Below are 27,510 nucleotides of genomic sequence, written 5' to 3'. Positions count from 1 at the left end.
TAAGTGGTTGCAAATTTGTATTTTTATTCAATACATATAAAAAGTATAATGAATACTTGATGTAAACAATTAAAACTAAGCTAATCACAGTTAAATTCAAAACAATCACCGGAAATAAATAGTTTGGAACATAAATATATTGTAGGAAATTCACATATTATGTTTCACCACCGGTTGAGTCCATGAATTTCTTTACGCAAATTCATCCAATCCAGTAATTTTTGGGTTAGGTTCTTCTTCTTACTCAAAGCTTTGACAGCATCTTGGAACTTATCATCATTTCTTCTTAGGTACATCAAAGCATCTCTTTTCAGTTGCTCCAATTTATTTGGATCAATTTCTGCTATGTCTAACATTTCTGTCAAATATGGATTGAAACGATAATAAACATTCCCAGGTAACAAATCCGATAGCATTGTGTGAACTCCTGAAACAAATTTGATCTATTTTTGCAACTGTATTAGAATATACGGAGTCAACACATATTTTAATAGTATACCACCGTTATTATATTAATATGTTGGGGTTTGTGGAGTAACTAAAATTATTCATTCAAAACAGATTGTTTTAATTAAAAGGAGTTATACAAGAAATAGGGAGTAAGAAAACCTCACATATTGATGACATGTCTATCAGAATTTTTTAGTCCTTCCAAGGGTGGAGTAGTTATCCCCAGAGCATTCTTGTCAAAACCCATGTAAAAAACAAATTGAAAACTGAAGATGAAGTGTTTGCAATGTATAAGGAATATTAATTTGATTAAAACAAAAGTAGAGCTCAATAATGCACTTTTTTATTGTACTTGGGCACTGACAAATCCAAAAGTGACATCGGTCTGGTGCTGTGGGCAACTGAAAAAACTGGTGGACGGAAATATACTGACTCTCTACTGAATGCCAGAACACTCAGTCGTCATAGACAAATACCAAATCTTTAATATGGGACAAGATCAGTAAGTGGGTTAATAAGAAATACAAAGATAACACGGGAAAATCTTCATAAAGAGACCATCCGAGGAGAGAACTAAAGAACTGTTTCAACACAGCAAGGAATGACTCAAATAGTTGAAGGGCACTGTCTCCTGAGAGGACACCTGATCAAAATAAGGCTGCATAACGGAGGTAAGTAATCTATGGAAATCCCACATCATGTCCTGAAGAATAAAACAACAAAAAATGGAGGAAAAACGCTATGAGCCAGCCCATGATGTTCTAGTGTTTTCCAGAGACTTGAAAGAAATTGACAAAGCAGATGGTTGCCAAGAAGAGCAAAGAAATGAATTGGTATTCGTTGTTTATCTTCATTGAATTTTTGGTAAAAATCTGGTGGTTATTACCAAGATATTGAGCTCACCTCAATTCTACCAACAGGACAAGTTCAAGGTAAGTTTCCCTAACATTCATAAATAATTTCTGATTTTTAACTTCGTTTTGTATATGATGTATTTGTAGACCTGCCTTGTATAGAAATTTATAGATGATGTCTTAGATCAATTCAAGTTCATGAAAACTTTTTCAGCCATTCATTTGTTTGTCTAAACACACATTAATACAAATTGTAATTTATTTACCAATTAGGATACGCCAGTCATTATTTGTAGATTTCAGTTTCATATGTAGCATTTTTTTTTCTTTTGAGTGACGGGCCAAATTAGGCAGCTCACGGTGTATGGAAAAAATAAAATTTAACTTTCAGAGATGGTACTAAATTTCGTTTTTTCTTTTAAGTACATTTCTCAAACCCTTCATTTGTGATACTGGAAATCGCTCACTAACCTTCAGTATCTGTAGCACTATCCAAAATAGCAAAGAATTTTTTCTTCCAAGATGAGTTGCTTATTGGTGTGGTCAGCGATTCTGCAGTGGTGTCCATTGGATTGGGAACAGTTCTGCCAGTACCAAATGATACAACACATTGAATTGGAGTATTGGGCCAAAGCAGTTTTGCCTCATGTATAGCCACAGCTGTTGGATTGTTTACTAGGATACCACCATCCTGTGAATAATATAGTATTGAAATGTTTTGAAAAATTAAATAATACTTTGACATGCCCTTATAACTCTGAACCCATTACAGAATAATAACAAAAAACTTTAGTTAATGGTGTTCTAGAATTCACTAATTTCTTAGATTGAAACATTTGATACTTCAAGTTATAATGAAATATTTATTTGATAAAAATTTGTATTTTTTTATTAATTCCTATTATGACATGTTCATAATAAAATAATTTGTTATGCCTAAATTACCAACTTATTAAAGAATTGCGGTATATAAGGTCCTCTTCAAATATTTCAGATTAAATTTCAAGGTGCCAATAATTGAATACTTTTTTAAGTGTGATTATTGTTTCTTTATCATTGTTATATTAAAAATTGGTAAGCAATTTTTAATGAGATTACTCAATATACGAGTATGGTTGTTGAAATTATCAAATAATTTTTCAAATTCTCAACATCTTTCAATTCATTCCATTCAATTATAAACAAATAAAAAATTTATTAGGTTGCTTCAAAAGTTTTGTCTGTTTTTATGACTCTAGTTCGAACTGTAATATCTCACTGAATACTCATTCAATTTAATCAAAATGGGCACCATTTGAATCAGTGCCAACGTAACCACAAGTCGATTAATATCGTCAGAATGAAAATTGTGTACTCGGGATTCGATGAAGTCGAAGAAGACCGTTTTTGTCTGGTCCTGATTGGCGAGAGGTCTGGGGAGTGTGATGGTTGAGGCAGAACTTCGACGCTCGATTTTTAAATTTTTGGACGGTGATTTGTGAAACGTGCGGAAGAGCATTGTCATGGAGCAGGATCGAACCTCTTCTGTTATCACACCAGCCGCTAATCACCATACTGTTGTCGTAGAGGATCCACTTTTCATCACAAGTGACGATCCGATCCAAAAAAGGATTGTTTTGGTTTCGCAAAAGCAAAGAACAGACCTCGAAACGTGAAAATTTCTGTCGATTATTCAAATCGTAGGGCACCCACTTTTCCATCTCTTTGACCCTTCCAATAAGTTTAAAAAAATCAAAAGCCTCAGGGAGCTGACGCACAGTTCTTCCGCCATCCCACTCACCGTTGGTGATGGGTCAGTCACCACCAGGGTCCTCAAATCCTTGTCCTGGATAGGCGGACCATTTCGGGCCTCATCTTTAAGATTTGCCGCACTCACAGGGTACTCGGTAAATGCCATTCTTGAAATCGCAGTCCGCGCTTGGTGGCCTCGTTTTCGTGAGGCTGCTACGGATGGTGTTTCCGGATCTGAAGCAGGTTCTGATGTTGTACTTGAACCCAATTCTTCTTATCCTTTCCAACAATCCTCTGACGTAGGTAAGGACAAGCAGTAGTTGTGAAGGGTTCTCATCCTTGCGAGGTTCTTGCAGTCTTCTAGCCAAAATCTGTTCCACCATCACTTTGGAGTAACCATTTCGTGTTACGTAGCAGCCTCAGAAAAACCAGAACACTTACAATTTTTACCATTCATTTAGTACCTATACCTATATTAGATCCCAAACAAATCCACTGGATTTATGTGATGATTGTTAGACCAATGATCACTTATGGTGCAATTGCCTGGTGGCCGAAAGCCACAGACAGGCTTGTCTGGCAATCAGTGGTGCCATCAGTACAGTACACCCATGGCCGCTCCTCGATATGGACCTCCTCTTCACATTTTTCTGTTGAGAGAGGCTAGATGGACTGCATACGGACTTGTGCACATTGCCAATTGCACAAGTCAATTTAATGCAGAGTGCAACAGACTGTTGGTTGACACTGGAAGTCACAGCATTCTGGAAATGACCTCTGACTTTATGACTCCAACTGTCAACTACGAACTGCCTTATAAAGTACTATTCCCGAGAGATCCTCCGGGAGAAGGAAATATTAAGAGCAGATAGTTGTAGGTTCACAAATGGATCAAAAACACCTTCCTGTTCTAGTGAAGATGTCATAAAAATATTCTCGGACAGTCAAGCGGCGTTGGTAGCTCTTGGCTCCTACCGAGCAACGTCTAAATTGGTAGCAAATTGCCAAAAACGATTCCCCTCGATAGGAAGACTTAACAGATTGTCTCTGGTCTGGATTCCTGGCCATACTGGCCTGGAAGGCAATGAAGCTGCTGACTCTCTTGCAAAGGAGGGTGCTGCAAGCAGCTTCATCCGGCTTCATTGGCATCGCTTTAGGCTTTGCCAAACAAACTTTGAACACCTGGATGGCAAAAAGATTTATGGACTTCTCCACGCCAAGGCGTTTATTCACCCTTCGAAGCTGGATACCAAACAGATGTTGGACTACAGTAGGGATGAACTAAGATGATGAACTAACAGGCCTTCTTACAGGTCACTGTCATTTGAATCATCATATGCAGAGACTTGGACTGTCGGAAGACAGTGTGTGTCGCCTGTTTGGAAAATGATGAAACAGCAAAGCATATACTTTGTGCCTGCCCCGCTGGGGACCAAATCAGGTTCTTAGAGTTCGGCAGAGCCGTACTCTTACCACAGATTGCGGTGTAGTGTCGAATGGACCCACTCACTTTAGACCTAACCTAACCTAGTACCTATATTATGTTGAAATCCTATGATTGATATCCGACTTAATTCCATAACGAATATTGGAATCTAAACTGGGTAGAGAAAACTGTTTTTTCTATAATTCAGTGTTCATATAAAAGTATTTCTTTCGAAAGAATTTTTCTTTCGTGTAATTCAATGTTTATATGAAAGTAGCTGTTTCAGAAGGGCTTTTTCTTCCAGTTTGTGTCTGAAATTGAAATTGATTGCTTCCTTTCTTTCTCTGGAAGATTCCCACATTTTTTTGTATCAAGATGGAGTAGTAGAAAGCCAAAAACTTTCCCAGAAAATCAGTCACTCCTAAAAATATAACCCTTTCAATTTTAATATTAGTTGTTTCTATCAAGTGAATTTCACTGAAAATCGATTTTACAATTGATTTAACAAAACACTGAATATATGTCATAATGAATGATTGAGAAGTAGTGTACCTATTACACCAGTAATAATAAAAATTAATATAGGGGGCAGTACAAGTAAACAATTTGGGGGGCTGAAAAAGCGAATACCATTAGAAGAGATTTCTCAATCTTTAGAATGAATGTAGAACTCCAAAGAATAAAAATTACTACATTAAAACTTCCAAGAGAGAATTTTCCGTGAATTTATTTCAATTGAATCAATGAGTGTTCTAGATTTTTTTTTTGAGAAATGAGTAAACAGACATTAGTTCATACCTGATGAAGCATGTTGCCTATTTTGAACTCTTCAAAGTATGTGGGAGCAGCTGCAGATGCTCTTACAGTTTCCCATACTTGATGGTTGTAGCCACCCATATACTGAGACTGAACTTTGCATGGTAAGGAGTAATTTCTAAAAATATATGCTGACAATCGAGACTGATTCACCACTGCTGACACAGCACAAAACTGCAACACAAAAAATTAACATTAGTGTGTTCAAATAAAACAAAATTTTGAAGAAATGTTGACTATGGCATTTTCATGTTTTAGGCTTCAGCCAGGTTTAATGTTTGTGAACGAAAATGATATCAAAATATGCTCTTGGCGAGAAAATCTGTGAATCTTACGAAGTATCGACTGAAACAATTTCTTTATAAAACAATTGAAATGAGATATCCTGAAAATGATGGAAAACGCCCTTAAGTTTTTCATATACTTGAAGAAACTATTACAAATCAGTTTTTATAAAGGATTCTCTTAATTACAATGACCATTTCAAAAAGTCAATGTAAACTCACATATCAACGATGATATCTGTTGCAGTAGCAGAAAAAACGTTTGTTACATTTGGTTCCATTCGACCACGACCTACTAGACCGGATTTTGTTCTCTTTAAAGGAAGAGTGATAATTGATTATTTGCCTCAATGCATAAAATGAAACAGTTGAAGGCTAGGTAGTGTTTACATAGTTTGCTTTAGACCTGTTTAATGAATAACATGAACATATACTATGAGTTTATATTTTTTTTGTTTTTCTGGAAATAATCGCAACATATATTTCTTGTACACCAAGTTTAATCCCAAAATTGAAAAAAATTGCCATCAAAATTTTATTTAGGTTGTAAAATGTGCAATTTGCTAAGACGATTTAAATTAAAATAATATTTTTTGAACTCACATTTGGTACTTTTAAATTCCTACGAGTTTCAATCAATAACTTATTGTCCCACTGGTTTTTCAGTAGTTTCTCCCATAATGCGGTATCATAGTAGGAATGGCTCCACACCAAGTTGCTTGTTCCTTTCAGGGTAGATTGGGTAAAAATTTCGGTGCTTATAGTTTTATAAATTTCGGCGATTTCATTCAAGGATTTCTGTTTTAACACTGAAAATTATGGCATTGCATTATAACATTTCAAAAATTAACCCATCAGTTAATGTGAAGTTTATTCCAATTTGAGTATATTTTCAATGGTTTGTCAAGTTATTGAGTATGAAATATATCAGAAGAATGTGCGAAATAGAATTAAAATTCTTGATCTTATTTTCTTTCAAATGAATTAGGTATGATTGATATTTCTGCAGACCTCAGGTTACCATAATTTTAAAAGAGCGCAGTTAACCAATCCTGTAATGGATAAGCAGCATCTTCTACGAAGTAATAATCTGGTTCACATAAATTGCTACCGACAGGAAATATGTCAGATGTTCGGAAAACTTGTGAACCCTACCTGGCCAACAAATTTCTACATCAATGAATCTGATTTCATTTCTACGGACTCCTTGCAAAACTATTGAATCATTTATTATTCTGTTGTAATAATCATAAGAATCATCTATTAAATTAAATCCAAGCAGTGCAACAACCCACATATGCTGAACCCTCGGCAAAATAAGAAGCTTGTCTTCAAGTAAGGGTGCAACTTCATATGATTTGCACAAATTCTTTTTAAAATAACTTCTACGGTTACATGCAAGCACGTAAATACTGTTGATCTTGTCATAATGAATCTATCATCTAAAGATCAATAACTTTCTAGAGTAGCCAACGTCACCAAGATACATTTATCTATAGGAACTATTACCAAAATGAGCGGAATGTTTCTTAAAAGTATCGGTTATTAGCAATTTGTGACATAATGTATTCCAAAGCACTTGGTGTTATTTTGGAAATTTTTATTCATAAAATTTCCAAATTTTAGTATATCTTCTCTATTCATAAAAACCTTATTAGTTTTATTCAAGATTTCTAATAATTATACCTAGAAACTCTTTTTTTTGAGATTAGAACATAAAAAACTCTACATCTTTAGGAACTGTTCTTTTTCAATTCAAATTATATTATCCATTATTGTTAAGTGGATGACATGCAATACACGAACACAACTAAGAGTTGAATAATAAACATAACCTCAAAATATTTGTAGAATTATATTAATCTCTTAAATGTTATCCTGAGCATTTTTTAGTATAATTGAATTTTGACTATTTTACCGATGCCAGTGAAGCATGACTTTTTTATATATCCATTTTCATATTCTCATCTATATCTAATATTCATCTAGTCTTACCTAAAAGTGCTGCAATGATAGCACCTGTACTAACTCCACAAATGAAATCAAACATTTCATAAATTGGTTTTCCCGAAAGTTCTTCCAATTTTCTAAGCATCTCTATAACTAGAATGCCTCTCACGCCTCCTCCATCTATAGATAGAACTCTTATGCCTATTCCGGGAACTGGATCGGTATACCCCAATAAAGCAAATGCTACATTGAGAGCACTCTGCAGGTCATAATTTTCTGCTGACTGGCGAATACGTAGTAATGTACGAATAGCTCCTTCCTGAAAGACATTCAATTATTATAGTTTTGAACGTTATTCAGTTAGGAACTTGGGGAATAATATAAAAATTCCATATGTTTGAAAAAACTTGCGATATTGTGATGATATACCTTAACTGCATTATGCTTTGCCTCAGGATACTGTTCAAGATGTGATATGAGATCTTCGATTCGTCGTATTTTACTTGCATCAGTTTCAGCTACTGCTAACGATGTAAGAACATGACTTGTTCTTAGCGATACAGATTCCTAAGGAAAAATATTATTTCAGAGATAATAATGTTCCTTTGAAATGAAAATATGGCATCATTCAGAATAATTTACATATGAAATTTGAAGTACAAATTTATATTTAATTTTTGATATCACTCCAATAGTTTTTTTAAATTAACAAGTATTTGGTAAAACTTACGTTTGAAACAAGTTGTTTGTTAATCTTCCATCTTGGAATGTTCTCTTTCTGTTGATTCTCCTTATTTGCAATATTTATATTCAGGCCACTTAATACACCAGGTAATGATAATTTACTCTGTTCCTGTTTAGTCTCATTCGGTTCAGACTTCTTTGTGATAATCTCTGATGTTTGTGATGCAAAATATTTAACTAAATCATTGCCATACTTTTTTGGGTCAACTTTTTGCAAAAACTGTACAAATTCTTTATTGAGAGCATTTTCGAAGCTCTTATCATTTGTAAACTTGGACAAATATATTTTTAATTCACTTATCAGTTTCCACTGGTTCATTACAATACTTTTTGCTTGCATTTTTGCTGTATCTATCACATTCGTTGATCCTGAGTTCACTCGTCTGAAAATAGAAACTATGATTAGTGCAATCATCCTTCCGTCTAAGCATATCTTTTTTTATCAAAGAGTTGAAATATGTTCAACGGCACCATGAAATGGGGCCATTTTCGCCAAAAATTATAAGAAGGCAATATAAATCATAAACAGCTGATTTTGACTTTTCTTCCGTCCCCAAGGACATTTAAATAAAACTTCATAGTGACGTCATCCTTGGGAGTGTATACTGATCCGTGGCTTAGTGAGAGTTCATAGAAATAATATTGTCAGTTAAATTGTGACAAAATTGACTATTTTCCAGTACTTTTGAATGATATCAAAAAATATACAGTGTGGTCCAACGAAAACTTAACACCTCGAGTTTCCGGCGTTAACATGAAAATGTGGAAAATCGCTCGAACCCGTCAATTTCTGATTCGAGGGGGAACAACTGTTCCACTGTTTTCATCCCCGTGACTTCAACCCCCTAACGGGGGTGAGCACAACCCCTTGATTTTGAATAGGGATGAGGGGTGTTGAGATACCTCATTTTGAAGATCTTATCGTGTACTATCTGACCGTAAAATTTCGCTCCAAAATATCCATCGATAACGACATGACAGGTAAAAGAGTGGAAGAGTACGTACTTTTGTGATTACTTTATTAAATGTTCGAAATGGGCACCATCCACTTCCATGCAGTAATATAAGTTTTGCTGAAAACGTTCACGTACATTACTCAAGATGTCTGGTGTAATTTGACGGCATTCATTAATGATCCGAGTTCGCAAATCATCCAGTGACTCAGGCTGGGTAGCGTAAATCTTGGATTTCAGGTGACCCCATAGAAAAAAGTCCAGTGGAGCCAGATCCGGTGATCTGGGTGGCCACTCAATATGTCCCCTTCTTCCAATCCAGGCGTGAGGAAAATTGTCATCTAAAAACTGACGCACCGGTTGAACAAAGTGAGGTGGTGCGCCATCTTGTTGGAAAATGATCGTTTGATGGTCTTCTGCATTCTCCAATACTTGCACGAGGGCTGGATAAATAGCGTTCTCCAATAGATCGAGATAAAGTTGGCCTGTGAGATTACCGGGTAGAAAAAAAGGGCCGATTATGTGATTTCCATAAATACCCGCCCAAACATTTAATTTTTGGGGGCGCTGTGTATACACCTCACGAAATAATCGTGAATTTTCATCTGACCAATACCGACAGTTATGCCGGTTTACAATGCCGTTAAGGTAAAATGAACACTCGTCCGAAAAACAGATATCGAACATGTAGTTTTGATTGCAGTTAATTATTTCACTGATCACTTCACAGAACTGGAGTCGGCGATCGGGATCATCCTCATTCAGTTCCTGAACCAATCGTATCTTATACGGATGGAATTTATGTTGTTTCAGGATTCTCATGATTGTTGTGCGTGAAACACCAGATACCTCGGACAATTTCCTAGTACTAACGGTCGGATCCATTGCTATATGACCTAAGACAGCCACGTCCCTCGCTTCGTCTCTTTCATGCACCCTCTTTTTGTTTCCAACTGACCCAGTAGCGTCAAATTTGGCAACCAGTTGCACAACGTAAGCAGCGGATACATTTTTTCCAGGATGTCGTTCGTTAAATAAAGCCGCTGTTGTGCGCGCAGAGTCGTTATTTCGGAAAAATAATTTTATCATTTCCACCCTTTCTTCTACGGAATACACCATTTTAATTCCACTACAAATTTACAATCGCTTGTACACACTTGTACCGTTCTTAACAATTCACGATAGACTAAGGTACAAAAACAAGGTCCGTCTACTTTTTTGGACAAAAAATTAACCACTCAATACCTTTGAAATGCGTCGGATACGAATAATATTCTCGAGATAAATTCCATATTGCCTCTTTCACTATTTTCGCTGTTATTTCATTATCGATGGATATTTTGAAGTTAAATTTTACGGGCAGATAGTACACGATAAGATCTTCAAAATGAGGTATCTCAACACCCCTCATCCCTATTCAAAATCAAGGGGTTGTGCTCACCCCCGTTAGGGGGTTGAAGTCACGGGGATGAAAACAGCGGAAAAGTTGTTCCCCCTCGAATCAGCAATTGACGGGTTCGAGCGATTTTCCACATTTTCATGTTAACGCCGGAAAATCGAGGTGTTAAGTTTTCGTTGGACCACACTGTATACTCCGGCGTGTTTGGTCACAGAGATATAAAGAAAAAACCTCTTTATTTGAAGAAATATTGAAAATCTGTTTACACTTTACCATGGCAATTTCCAGTATATAATTAAACACACATCGGAAAAGTCTAGGGATATTTTAAAAAATGGCAATAATTTTTTCTTAGATCGCTTTAGGGAAAAAAAAAGTTGACGGGTGATTATTAAACGAATGTAATTTACAACAAAATTTATTAAATGGTCAAAAATACTGAGTGCGCATATAAGCAAAACTAAAAAAAAATATGGCTCTTCTTTGGCACCCCAAAAAAAAATCATAATACAAAAAAAATTGGAATCAGTACAAAATATGGCCTCCACGCTGGTTTATTACGGCCCTACATCTATCGTGCATCGACAAAATGAGATTGTCAATGTCTTGTTGAGGTACATTTGCCCATTCAGCGATTAAAAGCTCTCAATTGAAACGTTGTGTGAATGTTCCCCATATGCGGAGTAATTCTTCGTTGAAGCATGTCCCACACATGCTCCATGGGATTCAGGTCCGGTGATTGTGCTGGCCATGGCAATACATCAACTCCTTCGTTGGTGAGCCAGTCAGTCACTAGACGCGCGACATGTGGACGAGCATTATCGTGCATTAGGTGGAAGTTTTCACCAACAGCACCAGCAAACGGACGGACGATAGGTAGAAGAATGGTGTCGAGGTACTGTCGAGCTGTGAGGGAGCGATTTGGAAAAACGAGATCGGTTCTGCCGCCGATCATGATTCCGCCCCATAGCATTACTGTACCACCTCTGTATGTGAAGACTTCCTGGACGTGTCTCAAACGTTCATTATTTCCAGGTCGTCCTACCATCGCAGGTAGGAGAACCGCCGAAGCCATTAACAACCCTCAGGTAGAAAAACAGGTAGGAGAACTACCAAAAGCCATCAACAACCCTCAGGTAGAAAAACAGGTAACAAATCCATACAACTTACGCAAGCGAAACCATATCTCAGATGGCATTATCAAGACGAGTTATATATATATATATATATATATATATATATATATATATATATATATATATATATATATATATATATATATATACCGGGTGTCCCACATTTTATGTGACAGGCAATATCTGGTTTGTTGAAGGAGATACACAAAAATATTTCATACAAAAGTTTTAGGAGTTCATGAGAGCTATATTTTGATATGATTTTTAAATATACAGGGTGTTTGGTGTAGGTGCTACAGACCAAAATTCCATTTTTTAAAATAGAACGCCCTGTATATCATTACATATTCAGATGCTACGTTAAATTCTGATATCATTTCATGTTTGGTTTTTGAAATTCGGTTACGGCGTTGTTGAGTTATTGCACTTTTCCTTAAATATAAAGTTTCAAAAAAACTTATTTACTCGTACACGAGTCTATATCTTTTATTAAATTGAACTAGACTACTACTGAATACAAACCATTATTCTCACCTCTACGATACGATATCGATATCAGTTGAATATAATATTGAAATTCTTGAGAATGTGACTAACTTGAGGGTGAATTGCTTTATATTGCACAATTTCATCAAGTAGCTTATGCTTGTTGATGCCATAGTAACAAATGTTGTTGAATTGTATCTACTTGTCAGTTCGATTCAGTGATTCTTTGCAAAACAGTAACTGTGTTCTTTGTGCGAAAACTCCAGTATGCCTTTCGCGTTTAGTCCAAGTGATTGCATTGATATGTTATTAATTTTTGGGGAATGTCAGAAAAACTGCCGTCAAGCACAACGTCTATACCAAGAACATTTTCCAGACAGACCCATTCCGTCACGAATGACTTTTTCGAGAGTTGTAGAAAAATTGCGAACTGGGTCATTTCCTTCTACTATAAAGCATCGTCATCATACGAGATCTGTTAGAACTGAAGATTTAGAGATCAATGTGTTGGCTTATATTATTATTCATCCACATGTTTCTATCCGTACTCTTGCAGAAGAAGTCGGAGTAAATCTAATGTACAGAGAATTCTGAAAGAAAATAAATACCACCCATTCAAAATTCAGTTGGTACAAGGTTTGAAACCCATGGACTTTGAAGGACGACTTGAATTCATTGCTTGTATTCAGGTAATATTACATGAAAGTCCTAACATATTCAGTCCAATTTTGTGGAGCGATGAATCGCGATTCCACAATAATGGAGTTGTGAATCGACATAACAGTCACTATTGGTCTCAAGAAAATCCCCACTGGGTCCGCGAAAGTAATTTTCAAACTACTTGGGGTATTAATGTATGGTGTGGATTGTTCAATGGCCGCATCATAGGACCTTACTTTTTCAATGAAAATCTCAATGGATTGCGATATTTACATTTTCTAGAAAATGATTTGATCCAGTTAATGGAAGATATTCCCATAGCAGAACGACAAGGAATTTGGTGGCAACAAGATGGTGCTCCTCCTCACAATTCACAGGTTGTTACTGAATATCTGGATAGAACGTACCCAAATAGATGGATTGGTAATAAGGGTCCAATTCGGTGGCCGGCTCGTTCCCCAGATTTATCACCGCTTGATTTTTTCCTATGGGGTTATTTAAAAGATATTGTTTTCACTATTCCCCCTTTGAATGTGGATGATCTGAAAATGAAAATTCGACTAGCGTGCAGTGATATTACCATTCTTATGAAATGATTTATCAAGTTATATTATTTACTTTGTTATTAATTAAAGATTTGTTTTCGAATACACCTCTTTCAATTTCGCAATTGTTTCATATTCAAAATGATTCCTGACTGAATTCCACAACTCAAAATTGAAACCATTACTTCGAACACCCAAAATTTTGACTAATTTTCATGTGATCTGATGCAGAGAGAATAATTATATGAGATATTTTAAAAAATAATAGTCGTTCTCAAGACTTTACATTTTAAGCAATAACTCAACAACGCCGTAACCGAATTTCAAAAACCAAACATGAAATGATATCAGAATTTAACGTAGCATCTGAATATGTAATGATATACAGGGCGTTCTATTTTAAAAAATGGAATTTTGGTCTGTAGCACCAACACCAAACACCCTGTATATTTAAAAATTATATCAAAATATAGCTCTCATGAACTCCTAAAACTTTTGTATGAAACATTTTTGTGTATCTCCTTCAACAAACCAGATATTGCCTGTCACATAAAATGTGGGATACCCGGTATATATATATATATATATATATATATATATATATATATATATATATATATATATATATATAACTCGTCTTGATAATGCCATCTGAGATGATGGCGAAACGTCGACTATCGAATAGTACACAATGGATGAACACCCGGAAAAACAACACATCATATTCTACCATCCGTGAAAACCTACATTGTAATATATATATATATATATATATATATATATATATATATATATATATATATATATATATATATATATGTATATATATTCATGTATATATATATTCCCGAGTACTTCGGTAATTTCATGATCGTCAAATATATTATTATTTCATCAGTTCGGACTTCCATTGTCTAATATAATATAAACGGATTTTAAATAAACCCTGAAAAAAATTAAAAAGATTAACCGAAAATAACAATGAAAAGTTATCACCCGAAGACGATTGTGGATACTAACAATCGAAACGTCGTGACATAACTTGGTTTGAAATTTTTTAATTTTTATTTTTCATAATAATATTTTTAAATTTTATTTTTCAGCTTTTATTAATATTTCAATGTTTTATTTGTTTGGTTGTTGCTTGTATGTTATTTCTTTGTAATTTCAGTTTTTGTTTAATAAAATTGTTATTTTCGGTTAATCTTTTCAATTTTTAATTTTTTTTCAGGGTTCTCAAATAAATTTATATTATATTAGACAATGGAAGTCCGAACTGATGAAATTCATATGAATACGTTTCTGTGAAAAAAAACATTTTCCAGAAACCAAGTTCCAACGACTCGACTACTCACTTTCTAAGATACTGTAGGTATATATTAACTTAGGTATATTTTTGCTGGTATCTCTGATTTTGTCAAATTTCCTGAATAACATTCAAAATTTCTTAGGAACTTTCTGCAAAGAAAAACGTCGGTCGATATGAAATCTTAGCTTTAAACCGCCATGGAAATCGCTATTTATTTTGGATAAGCACGGTTTGAGTTATCTGCCGATCTCTAGATGGTGTCCATGCTTACTTATATTCAGGTTTATCTTTCAAGGACAGCTGAGTCAAACAAGGCTTCGATATTTCTGTTCTGGTATAGGAAACGTGTTTTAGTGGATACAAATATTTTTTATCACAACTCTAATAATCACTCAAATCCTACTTTTAATTCACATGCAGCTGATTCTCAAATATTTCTTTAATAACTCATTATTTCAGTGACTCACCAAAAGTACTTATACATGTGCTGATATCCCTATATACATACCTACCCTATATTTCCAGTGAGGTACCTATACATGTGCTGATATCCCTATATTCCTACCTATCCTATATTTCCAGTGAGATTTTATCACAAAGAAACGTTGAACCTAACAAGGGGTCATTAAAATTATTTCCCCACCATTTTTTTTTTCGAAATATCACAAAATCTTTTACATCCAATAAGTATTTAACTCCTCAAAGAATGACTGAAATCTAGAGACTTTTGGAAACTCGATTCTCTACAAAGAACTTCTATATTAATTTCATTTCAAGGATCAACACTTACGGATTCCGAGTCACTCCTTCAAATTTCTGGTGAATAATTTCAAAAGTACAAAAAGAAACAGAAAAGATGATGACTTGGTTCCTGTTTTAGTTTTATAGCGGTATACTGGTAAAGATCACCCACTCTGTTTTACTTTTTTTTTTCAGGTTCAATGGGTAGGAGTGTTGAAAAATATGTGCAGATAAGTAAGATATAGGTTTGTAACTTAGAAAATACAGCATTTATTGTTTTGAATAGATGAATATACTTAATAGGTAATAGAATAGTACTACAAAAATATCAAAAAAGTTTTCAAACTAAGACTAACAGAAAGCTAAAAAATAGTTAAATAGGTACGTATCTTTTTTTTAGTATACGTGACCTTATCATTTGGAAGACGTAAATAGTAGAATCTTCGGATAGAGTTTATATTGACGAACTTTGTACGTCCAACGTAACTGTCTGATGTAGGGAAGTATATCTGATTACCAAATAAATATGTAAGTTGATAATTTGTAAATTACAATTTTTACAAACCTCCTAGGTGTCGTAACGCATCTTCGACAACTTGATATATTTTTCGTAAAAGTTGACATCTGTTGAAATTTTATCTTCCAGAACCAAATAAAAGTAATAATCAAATTCTATCGAATTTCTATTAACGGTAATTCACTTTCACACTGTTTTAATGTTCAATACTGTTTTATTTAATCACAGAACTAAATGTAATTTGCCTAGAATTCACCACTTGAATTTATCAAAACACTGTCGCATGTACGCAACAATAATCTTTTTTATGTGTTATCTGAATCTTGCGAGTAGCGCTTGCGTAGCATTTGGATGGTGCGCATAAACCAAAAATAGGTGACAAGTAAACAGACATCACACAAACACACTATCATACACGTGTTTTTATTCGTAAAAAATGCTCAGGCGAGAGCAAACCACACCCCCAAATCACGCCATTCCGAATTCACGGTCATTTCCCACCCATTCACTGAAAATAGAATGCATTTCATCCTTTTCTAGGAGTGATCATCGTATTTCTAATATTCTAATTTTTCAGTTATATTATTTTACTGGATTATTTTGTTTGGATTTGTCAATTTAACAGTAATTTCTTGGCGTAATGCCATCATCACTAGCGACGTAGAACTTGGGAAACTAGCGACGTAGAACTTGGGAAATTAAAATTATATTCAAGGTGAGCAGTGAGCACCGAACAGATAGAGGATGAAGGCTTCAATTTAGTGAGAAGATGCAGGGCCGGCGTTAGGTGAATGCATTCAAACCCAACATACTGGAAGTGGATAAAATCGTTTAATGGTAGAGTTCAGAATTTAATTTACCTAATAATATACGCACATTTAGTACTTCAAAAGATATATCAAATAAAGTAGAAACTTGGCTGGAAAAAGATGTAAAAATATAACTGATCGCTGTCTATACATGGAAGATATTTGAGAAAAACTTCATTGAAGGGGGGACTTCATGAACGCAAAAGAACCCTACATTTGCTTTTGTGGGCGCCATTCTCAAAAACAGCTGGGTGCGGTTTTCAGTACTGTATTGTGGTAAGATTCACTCAACATCTAGTATCTGGTGTGTTTGATTTATTTCAATCGGTTCTTAAATAAAATAGTTATGTTAATTTAAAGAATCAAGTCAACCGGAAAAACACTTTAAAAGAACCGTTCCGTTGATTTAGCTGAAACTTTGGTTAACTCTATTTATCAAATCTGCTTGAAAAATCTGTCTGTTTAAAATCTGTTTTTCCGTTAATCAGCTGTCGCCCCCATACGAACGACAACTCTCAGAAGTTGAGAAACTTGTGCGAGCTAAGGACTAACGAGGTCTTACCTTTTAACGTGTGATTCCTAACACGGTTGCAGAATCATCCCAGCTTCAATCAGATAAATTCTCTCGAGAAAAATATCTGGTCGAGGCAGGAAACGAACCCATGGTCTTCCGATCGTGAGTCGGGCGCACCACCACCGCGGCCAATTCCACAACTTAATTTAAAGAATCAAGTCAACCGGAAAAACACTTTAAAACAACCGTTCAGTTGATTTAGCTGAAACTTTGGTTAACTCTATTTATCAAATCATCTAAAAGAACAATTCATTCAGGCCAGTCTCAACTCCCTACACTGTAAGTTAATGGACTGACACCTATCAGAAAACTACTACTCCTCTGGCTAATATCACAAAGGGCGTTGGCTTATATCCGGCAGGTGTCAGTGCAGGATTCTTCACTGAGATTATTCTTGCATACGTTGTTGGCAATACAACTACCGTAATAGATTTTCAATTATTGGAACACACTTGCAGACCGGTTTCGGGCAGTTTGGTCACTCGTGGCTACTGTGCCCACTGTAGCTATAAACATGAGGGAAACAAGAACTTTCCAGCAAAATAAGTGACATGCAAAAATGATGTTGAACGAATCCAAGAAGTTTCCGATAATGAAAGCGACCATTCTGAAAGCTGCGAAAAAAGTCATTCTCCAATAAAAAAAATGTACACATTTCTCACCATTTTTACATAAAAATTAAATATTAAAAATAAAAGGCGAAGTTCAATCAATTCATTCAGAGAGAATATCACTGATGACTTTAGAAAACTATAGAGTAATTTTTCCAGTAAGATACTGGGGCAATGTGCAATGTTATAGAGTTTGAAGAAACACGAAATATAACTTTCGGATGTCAAAGTCCTTTTTTAAAAATTTATTTTATTAACAAAAATTGATGTTAACAGTATGAGAGCAAAATTATAACTGAATTACAAAAGTATTCTTCCCATGAAGATAAGAATGCTTGCACATCAGTTTACCAGAATCGCGAGATTCTGCTTCAGCATGGTCAGCGATTCACATGGGAACGGGCGATATAATTCCTCCCCCCGAAGATTCAATGTAGGAGGGTCAGCGAGGAAGTTAAACCCTAGACATCTCGATATCTTGACTTGGTTCGGATGGTCCATTGGTTTTGCACCCTCTGAAGCCAATCTTCTTGTACACTAGGTACAAACAAATTGATACTAGGACCAAGTAGATAAACATCGTCCAAAACTTGGGATATAATCGGTTCGTTTTCCATTATTGCTGTTTTTATTGAATGAAGTTCGTCCAGGTTCAGGTCATCAAGTTGGATTCCTATTGATTTGGGTGGCTCTGACTTCCCTTCGTCCAAGTCTGGTAAGATGATTGGTTCACTATTGGTAACTTGGTGATCGTTGCTTATGATTTGGTTGCCACAGGATAACTGGCATCCAACTGGAATGTCGAATAGATAACTTCCAGGTAGTAAGTTCTCGACTTCCTTCAGGTTCTGGCACTTGAGTTTGGTAGTTTGTTGATCCGGTAGGAGGACAACCCATTTGTTTGAGTTGTCTAGTTGTCTGATGGCTGGTCTCGATAAATGTATGACAGTCTCCTTACAAGTGGAGGTGTTCTGGACACTGAGTAGCTGGATTTCGCATGGATTGTCTTCTTTTAGCTCTCTGATGTTGGTGGATGGGCAGATATAGGTTCGATGGGAGATCTCCAAACAAGGATCGCTCAAGAATGCATACAATTTTTCGCTTTTTGACAAATATTTGTTTTGAGGTATAACAGCCTTAAACTGACCCTTAGTTAATATCGGAATAGAAAATAGGTGATAGTAATCGAAATTTGATGGATGGGTAATTGGAATATGCAATATATAGGTTATTCTGAAATTTGATATATAGCTTTTGAGGCTAATAATTTTTTCATAAAGCAAAGTATTCTCGAAACTTATTTCTATTGGTGGATGGTCTTTCTCAACAATTTTATTCAATTTTTGTAGTTCTTTGAACAAATCTTTTGTTTTTATAATACTAGGATGAAGAATGTTCAGTCTGGAAAATTGTATTGAGTTTTCAACATCTTGCAAAATTGAATTTATGATTTCAAATGTATTGATTATCTGATTCAGGATGTCTTTGATAAACATAGAGTTTTCTTTATACGTTTGATTTTCAACAATTTTTACTATTTGATTAATTTTTGATTCCAAAACCCTTTCGTTATGATTCACTTGCTGAACTGTACTATTGAACTGATCAATTAATGAGATTGAGAGTGAGTTTTGCTTCTTGATATTCGTTACTAGATTATTTTGATTATCTTGTAATTCTTTGATCAGACGGTCATATTTTTCACCATCGTTGGAATCTAAATTTCCTGTGATCGATTTGAAAATGGATCCAATGCCGTTTATAAGACCGCGCTTTGTTCTGAGTGGATGTGGTAAAATATTGTTGAGTCTATCAGTCACCTCCTTTTCCGAAAATTCTAATATTTTTAAATAGTTACATGTGTCCCAAGAGTAGTCTTTGTGACCGCCTACAAGTGTCCTTACATTTTTTGAATGGAATTTCAGTTTATTTACCTCCATGATTATTGGATTTAAATCATAATAATGAATAAGTGAATATGCGTGCGTTTCGACTTTGGCTGTTCCAAGTTTGAGAGGAATAAGTCCTGGATTGTTCTCTAGGTTTTGTTTAGATATATTCTCCTGGAGTCCGAGAGTTCCAGATAATCTGAAAAATTAATCAATTTTTAATAGGAGATGGGTATTTTTTGAGGGGGCGTTTTAAATTGTCCATGTGAATTTTTTGTTGGTTTTCTGTAGAAACTGTTTTCATTGCATGATCGACCGTTTTGATTTGAGTTGGCTTTTGAAATATATTTGCATCCTTTTGCCTAATGTGTTTTTTCACGTAAACTTTTTGTTTGGTTTTGAATACAATGGGATCATCGCGTTTTTTATTTTCTCGTTCTACTATCTTTTCCTTTCGCTTTATTAGATCCGAGTTTATTTTGGAATAGAGGAGTTTTGATCGTTCCTTGTGATCATTGGTGTAATCATTTAGTAATTTCCGATCAATATTGAAAGGATCATTGGTTGAAATGTGACCACTTATGATGTCAATTGGCTTGAGTTTTGTGACCGAATGTATAGAGTGGTTGTATGCCAAAATTGCGTACAACATTTTCATTTTTGGAGGGGTTTTCAAAAATCCTCTAGTGTTGAGTAGACGAATGTGTTCTAGAATGGTAGAATGGAACCGTTCTATCATTCCATTTGATTGCGGATGGTGTGGTGATGTGAAATGAACTTCGATTTTGTGTAAAGCCAGGAGTTCCGAAATGAGAAAGTTATTGAATTCGGTACCGTTGTCAACGATAATTCGTTTGGGGATACCATGATGAGAAAAAAATTGAATGAGGTTGTCGGCTATTTCCGTACCTGTCAAGGAGTTGACTAGGTATGCCTGTGCGTACTTTGAAAAACTGTCTATGATTGTGAGAAATTTTTTACTTTCCATATGTACGATTTCGAAAGGTTTGGTTGCTGTAGGGGTGATGTTGAGCTTCATTTTGATGGGGTTTCGATCATATTTGCTTTGTTGACAAATAAGGCATTGATTAATATATGTTTGAATTTTTTTTTATGTTCGGCCAGTAATGTTTTTCCTTAATTCTTGCGAAAGTTTCGTCAACACCGCGGTGGTTTGACTTACCTTCATGGTGGTTTTTGATAATTTCTTGAACGTCTTCTTTTTTCGTAACGTCCAGAAGCTTTTTGGTACACCTTTCGAATTTTATAGAGGGCCACTTGAAATATTTTTGAATTGTTGCCGAAAATGGTTCATAAAGTTCGGGGTTTTCAAAATAGACATGGTACTGCACTCCTGGGGCGACATATTCTTTGATAAAATTCAAAATATCGTTTTCTGTATTATTTTGCGATATTTATACATGAATTCTTATCTTTTTCTCGAACAGAATGGTAGTTTCAGGTTTGGCCGGAGAATGGAGAACTGAGCTTATAATCAACTGATTGAGCCCTAGGTTCACGGCACAGTGCGCTATTGGAATTGTTACAACAGGGTTATGTTCAGCATTTGAGTGAATGGTGTCATCTTCAAGGTTTTTGCGTTCTGGTAGGGGTTCATCTTCTATTTGTTCGATATTAGGTTGCAATGGTGAAGAAATGTCATTTCTTCCATTACCTGTGGAAGGTAATTCATTGTCTTCGTGTATTCTGGGCTCTGGTAGGGGTTCATTTCCTGTACGTTCGGTATCAGGTTGAACTTGTAAAGAAAGATTGCCACTTTCTGTGTGACTTTTCGGAGGTAACTCGTTGTCAGTATTATTTACATGCATTTCGTTAGGGGGAATCATGATGGGAGAATATTCAGTGTCCAGGTTGGGTTCTCCAATAATCAAAATATCGGAAGAGGCTTGATAATCCGGGGTTTCAAAGCAACGACTTACTGGGTTTCCTTGACCACTGAAAGTGACACTTTGATTTGTTAGACGTTGTGATTCGTCTAGTATGTCATCCAATTCCTCCCAAAAGGTTTTGGTGTCCTTAGTGTGGATTTCGACACGGGATAAAGCATCGGCGTTGGTGTTCAACTTGCCTTTTTTGTAGATTATGGTATAATCGTATTCCTCTAGTTTGATCCGCCATCTCAGCATTTTTGAGTTGGGGTCCTTCATAGAGAATAACCACTGAAGGGGTTGGTGGTCAGTGACTATATTGAACTTTCTTCCAAAGAGATATGGGCGGAAGTATTTGGTAGCCCATACGATCGCGAGAAGCTCTTTCTCAATGACTGAGTAATTTTGTTCAGAGTCATTCAGGGTCCGAGATGCGTATGCAACTGGAAGGTCTTGGCCTATAGGGCCTTGAGAAAGGACAGCTCCTAGGGCGAATTTACTTGCGTCCGTGGTGAGATTAAAAGGTTTAGAAAAGTCGGGGTACTGCAAAATCGGATCGTTGATTAACAGGTTTTTGCTAGTATTGAAACATTCCAAAAACACTGCGTTATGTTCAATTTTTGCGCCTTTCTTCAGGCATTTGGTTAATGGTTTCGTTAGTCTAGCGAAATTATTGATAAAGCATCGATAGTAACCTAACAAACACAAGAATCCTCTGATCTGTTTGGTGGTTTTTGGGACAGGGAAATTTTTGATGGCTGTGATTTTATCTGGATTCGGCTTGACACCTTCAGGAGTCACGACGTGTCCCAGATAGGCTACTTCCTTTCGTAGGAATTCCGATTTATCCAACTGAATTTTGAAGTTTGAGCTTCTCAGCCTGTTGAAGACAGATTTAAGGCTCTCAAGGTGTTCTTGGAGGGAAGTCGAGAAGATAATAATATCGTCGAGGTATACCAAGTACTTTTCGTTCTGGATACCACGAGGGACATCATCCATTACGCACTGAAAGGTAGCTGGCGCGTTTTTCAAACCAAATGGCATCCTCAGGTTCTCATAATGGCCATGTTCCGTATTAAAAACTGTTTTTTCAATACGTCCTCTTCCATTTCAATTTGATGGAAGCCACTGGCCAGGTCGAGTGTTGTGAAATACTGGCATTTTCCCAGTTTGTCCAGAAGATCTGTGATGTTAGGTAAAGGGTATTTGTCATCTATCATTTTCTCATTGAGCTTGCGATAGTCAACAACACCCCTCCATTTTTGCTTCCCAGAAGCATCGACCTTTTTGGGTACCACCCAAATTGGCGATGACCAAGGAGAATTGCTTGGCTGAATAATTTTCTGGTCGAGCATTTTTTTGATCTGATTTTCGACTTCTTGCTTGTACCGGTATAATTTTATATACACTGGTATTTCATCAGATGTTCTAATTTGGTGCTTTACACGGCTCGTAAAAGTCAGCGGGGTATTTTCATAATAAAATATGTCAGAGAATTCTTTGCACAGCGAAAGTATCTTAGATCTTTCCTTGTCATTCAAATGGTCACATCGAATTTTTGAAAAATCTAAATTTTGCTTAGGGGAATCATCAAAATTATGAAAATCGATTTTTTGAATTTCGTTCTTATCAAACTTTTCAACAGCGATTGGTTCTGAAAAATTCAGGGTTACTGGTTTGGTGGTGTTTTTCAAAATGGTAGTGAGAGCTCTACCTTTATTTGCAACAGTAAGACACTCTGGCAATTCACAATTATGGAAGCGTTGGTGAGGTATTATTATTTCACCATTCTGAATTGATGTTTTGACCTGTATCACTTGCTCAGATCTTGGAGCAATCGTAATTAAATTGAAATCGCTTTTTGTTTTTTGAAACTTCAGTTTTATTTTCGCATAAGGAGTGATAAGATAGCCATTACCAAAATCTAGGTTAGCTTGTAAAAGTTTTAAATTTTCAAGACCAATTAATCCTTTGAAAAGAAAAAATTTTGAATGTTTTTGTTGTGGCAAATTGAATAATTTTGAAGCGGGCATAGATGCGCTATATTTATGAGCTGATTTTTGGAAAACTGTGGAAACAATAAACGGGCCGTATTTAATTAGATTTGGAAACAGTTTTTGAGCAATTTCTGGATCTATAAAAGATTTCGTGGAGCCTGAATCAATGAGAAATTTTGCGTCATATTCCGGGAATGTTATATATGATAATTCGCTAGAACTAGAATTATTGAAAGAAATGATTTGCGGAACTAGGTTTGATTGTTCGTGGTTGGCATTTCCTGAAAATTTACCTCGGAATTGTCAAAGTTACTTTTCTGATTTTCATTTTTGCAGTATAGAAATTCGTCATAATTTTCGTTAAAATCTTCCTCAGCGTAATATTCCTGTTCGCTATAATTTGGTTCATTTTGAGTGTCACGAACTACTGTATTAAATAATTCCTCTGATATAAAATTTCTTTGGGGTTGATTTTGAGGTTTCTTGTCGAAACACTCATTGGTACTGGTTTATTTGTTTGATATGTATTTCTGCTGGATACACTCATGGGTATAGGTTTTGTGAAGTTCTGATTTTGATTTTGATTGGGCCTGAAAACATTCCTGTTTTGAAATGGTTGTCTAAAAACTTGCGCGTTGGTAAAGAATTTTTGGGGTTGGCTTGGTGCTCGTGGCTGAATTGGTATTGGTTGTGAAGGAAATTGATTTTGCTGTCTGAAAAAGTTATTGGGTGTACTATAACTATTGATAGGAGAAGAATTTGGCTGTCTGATCTGAATTGGTGTTCTAGAAGGTTGAAAGTTTGGCCTAAATGTTGAGAAATTTTGAAAGTAATGTACATTGTCTTCCTGTAAAACAAACTGCAATGCTTCACTGAGCGATTTGGGTTGCATACAACGTATTGTAGTACCCAAGGGTTCCTTGAGCCCAGAAAGAAAGGTTTTCAATGCCAAATTGCTATATAAATCTCTTTTACACCTTGTGTGATTTCGTGAACGTCGATATAATTGCACAATAGGTTCAATATATTTAAACACCTATCATAGAACTGTTGAGGCTTTTCATTAGGGGATTGCCTAAGCATAACCATGTCTCTGTTTAGGCAAGTTTCATCCCTTTGATCGGCAAAATTTCTGGTAAATGTATCTTTGAGTTCTCTCCAATTTGTAACATTCTGTATATTAGCTACTTTTAGCATTGCCTGATAATTTTGAAATGAGACAGTTCAGTAAATAAACATTTTGAAAGCTTGTCGGCTCAGCCACATTTTAAAAAGTATTAATTATTGAATCACAAACTGCTATATATCTATTTAAATCATCAGGGTTGCCGTCGAATTCAGGCACACACCTAAGGTATTCCGAGTTGAATTGATTAGCCATTATTATATTTGAACTATTAGAAGAATTAGGCAAAGAAACTGAAGAGTCAGCTGAAGGGTTTTCGTTATTCAAATTTAACTTTCCAAGAATTTGAGATAAGTTATCAATAGACATTTAAAAATTACGACTTACATTGAAATTGTAAGAACTTTGAGCATCCTTTATAAGGTAGACGACTGGTTCTTCGATTTTTGATTTCCAGAAAGACTTCCTTGCGAGACTGGACGATTCTGTTCCACTCCCCGATGATCTGCCTGTTAAGGGTAGTTAAAGGTCCACGATGGATTGGGTTTCTTGAGGTTTGAAGAGCCACTCCTTCACAAACACCTCCACAAGACAAAACAACAAGTTCGATACCCGATAAATCGTTGAAACGAAAACTACACGTTCAATACGTTCAATTTCGAGTATCCTACCGACTGCGCCAAATATAACTTTCGGATGTCAAAGTGCTTTTTTAAAAATTAATTTTATTAACAAAAATTGATGTTAACAGTATGAGAGCAAAATTATAACTGAATTACAAAAGTATTCTTCCCATGGAGATAAGAATGCTTGCACATCAGTTTCCCAGAAACGCGAGATTCTGCTTCAGCATGGTCAGCGATTCACATGGGAACAGGCGATATAATTCACGAAATAAAACGGCAAAATGTTTTGATAGAAAATTCATTCATCCTGTTGGTCAGAAAGTTTTCAAATGCTTACGAGGTGATGAATCACATTTTTACTCGAAGTTGTGGAAACCCCAATTGTCAGTAAATGCAAGCGGAAGATTAGGGCTGATGAAGATATGTAAAAAGATAGCGATACCTACAAGATTTAAAGAATCAAGAAGCAGATAAATTCATATTAGCATGTATCGATATTTATATTAACTGCATTTCAGAAAAAAATTTACAATCTAAAACACATTAATGAAAGACATTATTTTATTAACAGACATGAATTGTACTTATAATTGGGTCGAAGTATTTGACAAAGAAGCGTTCTTCAATTTGATTCAGGATTTTTTGTGATCGACTATGTAGATAAGACGTCACACCGTATTATCATTGTACCCGATCTGACGAAAATATTTCAGGAAGTTAATTGTAAAATTGCAAACAACTGAAAGTGTAACCAGAGCTAGAGAAGCTAGAAGAAACCCTATCATGGACAAGAAACAATCGTTGCGTCTGTAGTAAATAACCCCCTGCAGACCACAAGAACAGAGTTGCTCGAATTCAAGAAATTGTGGCCCACCATCAGCATTTTGAAAATCCAGTTGTTTTGCAACAAGATGGTGCACCCCCTCAATGTTTAAGGCCTGTAAGGGATTGGTTCGATCAGACATACCCAGGTATGTGGATTAGAATGGCCTGCTCGTTAACCGGAGTTAACTCATCTCATTTCTTCCTTTGGGGCTATATCAAATCTAAAGTTTATGTTACGCTACCTGGAACAATACGGGAACTTAGAAACAGACTTACCGGAACTTGTGCTAGCATTACCCTAGAAACATTTCAAAATGAAAATGAGTTCAACAAGAACATTTTGATCGTTTCAAAATCGAATTATTTTTTAATGTATAAGATAAATGAAAACGAGGTTAAAATAAAATTGTATCGCTTTAATGTCTTGAAATGAACATTAATCTATTACTAAGGATGTTACTCTTTTTTTTTCTTTCCAATGAACATTCACTTCAAAAAATCGTTCTCAGGGTGGCGGAGTTACGAAAATACTAGTCTCAAATTCAAACATCAATGACTCCGCAATCAATTATCGAAAGTCAAAAAAGTGGAGGTCAATATGTATAGAGAATTGAAATACCTTCCATCCGAAACATCGCAAGACCCTTTTCCACCCTTTTAGCGGCAACTCTGATGTCACACTATTGGCTTTTTCATCAAAAAGTAATAAAAAAGCAATCATTTAAAAAAAAATTGTTCGATTCTGATATCTTGACCCGTTCGAAAGTTGAGAGGGGTGGAAGCTATCTATGTACGTCCACACTGCATTTTCAGGGTCAGGCAACTTTCTGTGTTTCTCTCAACTCTGCAAAAATTCCATTACTTGTTTGAAGGTGGTTGACGACAATGTTTCATGGTGAATATTATTAGTTCGGACTTCCATTGTCTAATATGGTATTAAATGATTTGAAATCCCTTAAAGAATCAATAGAATTAAAATGAATAGCTGAAAATAACAATTATATTAAGCAAAAAAACCTTAAATGAAATTACAATAAAATAAAATACAAAAGAAAATTGAAATTCGAACAAAAAAATTAAAAGATTTCAAGTCGAGTTACTTCACTACGTTTCGATTGTTAGTATCCACAATCGTCTTCGGGTAATCACTCGATTTAATTTTC

General features: G+C 35.4%; 1 protein-coding gene across 1 annotated transcript; it reads right to left on the bottom strand.

Annotated features, from left to right (window-relative positions):
• On the bottom strand, nt 1–16,635 carry LOC111506929 (calcium-independent phospholipase A2-gamma). The gene is made up of 8 exons (XM_074178105.1): nt 16,050–16,635; nt 8,242–8,638; nt 7,941–8,078; nt 7,557–7,830; nt 6,165–6,370; nt 5,260–5,451; nt 1,776–1,995; nt 1–427 (listed from the first exon to the last, which is right to left on the bottom strand). Exons 1-8 carry the CDS (start codon nt 16,106–16,108, stop codon nt 165–167), a joined length of 1,749 nt encoding a protein of 582 aa, XP_074034206.1. The 5' UTR covers nt 16,109–16,635; the 3' UTR covers nt 1–164.
• Nucleotides 16,636–27,510: the final 10,875 nt, after the last annotated feature.

This window comes from Leptinotarsa decemlineata, unplaced genomic scaffold, assembly GCF_025532065.1.
Source record: "Leptinotarsa decemlineata unplaced genomic scaffold, Ldec_3_MD MMD2_tig00003348_RagTag_RagTag, whole genome shotgun sequence".
Lineage (NCBI taxonomy): Eukaryota > Metazoa > Arthropoda > Insecta > Coleoptera > Chrysomelidae > Leptinotarsa > Leptinotarsa decemlineata.
Note: the sequence above shows the minus strand (reverse complement) of the source record. Positions and strands in the feature narration are given on the sequence as shown.

Bases quoted from the DNA above. Each gene is read 5' to 3' on its own strand.
- LOC111506929 (XM_074178105.1), bottom strand. From the start codon at position 16,108: ATGTCAACTTTTACGAAAAATATATCAAGTTGTCGAAGATGCGTTACG. The intron at 6,371-7,556 runs GTAAGACTAGAT...CATAATTTTCAG, and splicing joins TATCATTGCAGCACTTTTAG to TGTTAAAACAGAAATCCTTG. The intron at 5,452-6,164 runs GTGAGTTCAAAA...TTTGTGTTGCAG, and splicing joins GGAATTTAAAAGTACCAAAT to TTTTGTGCTGTGTCAGCAGT.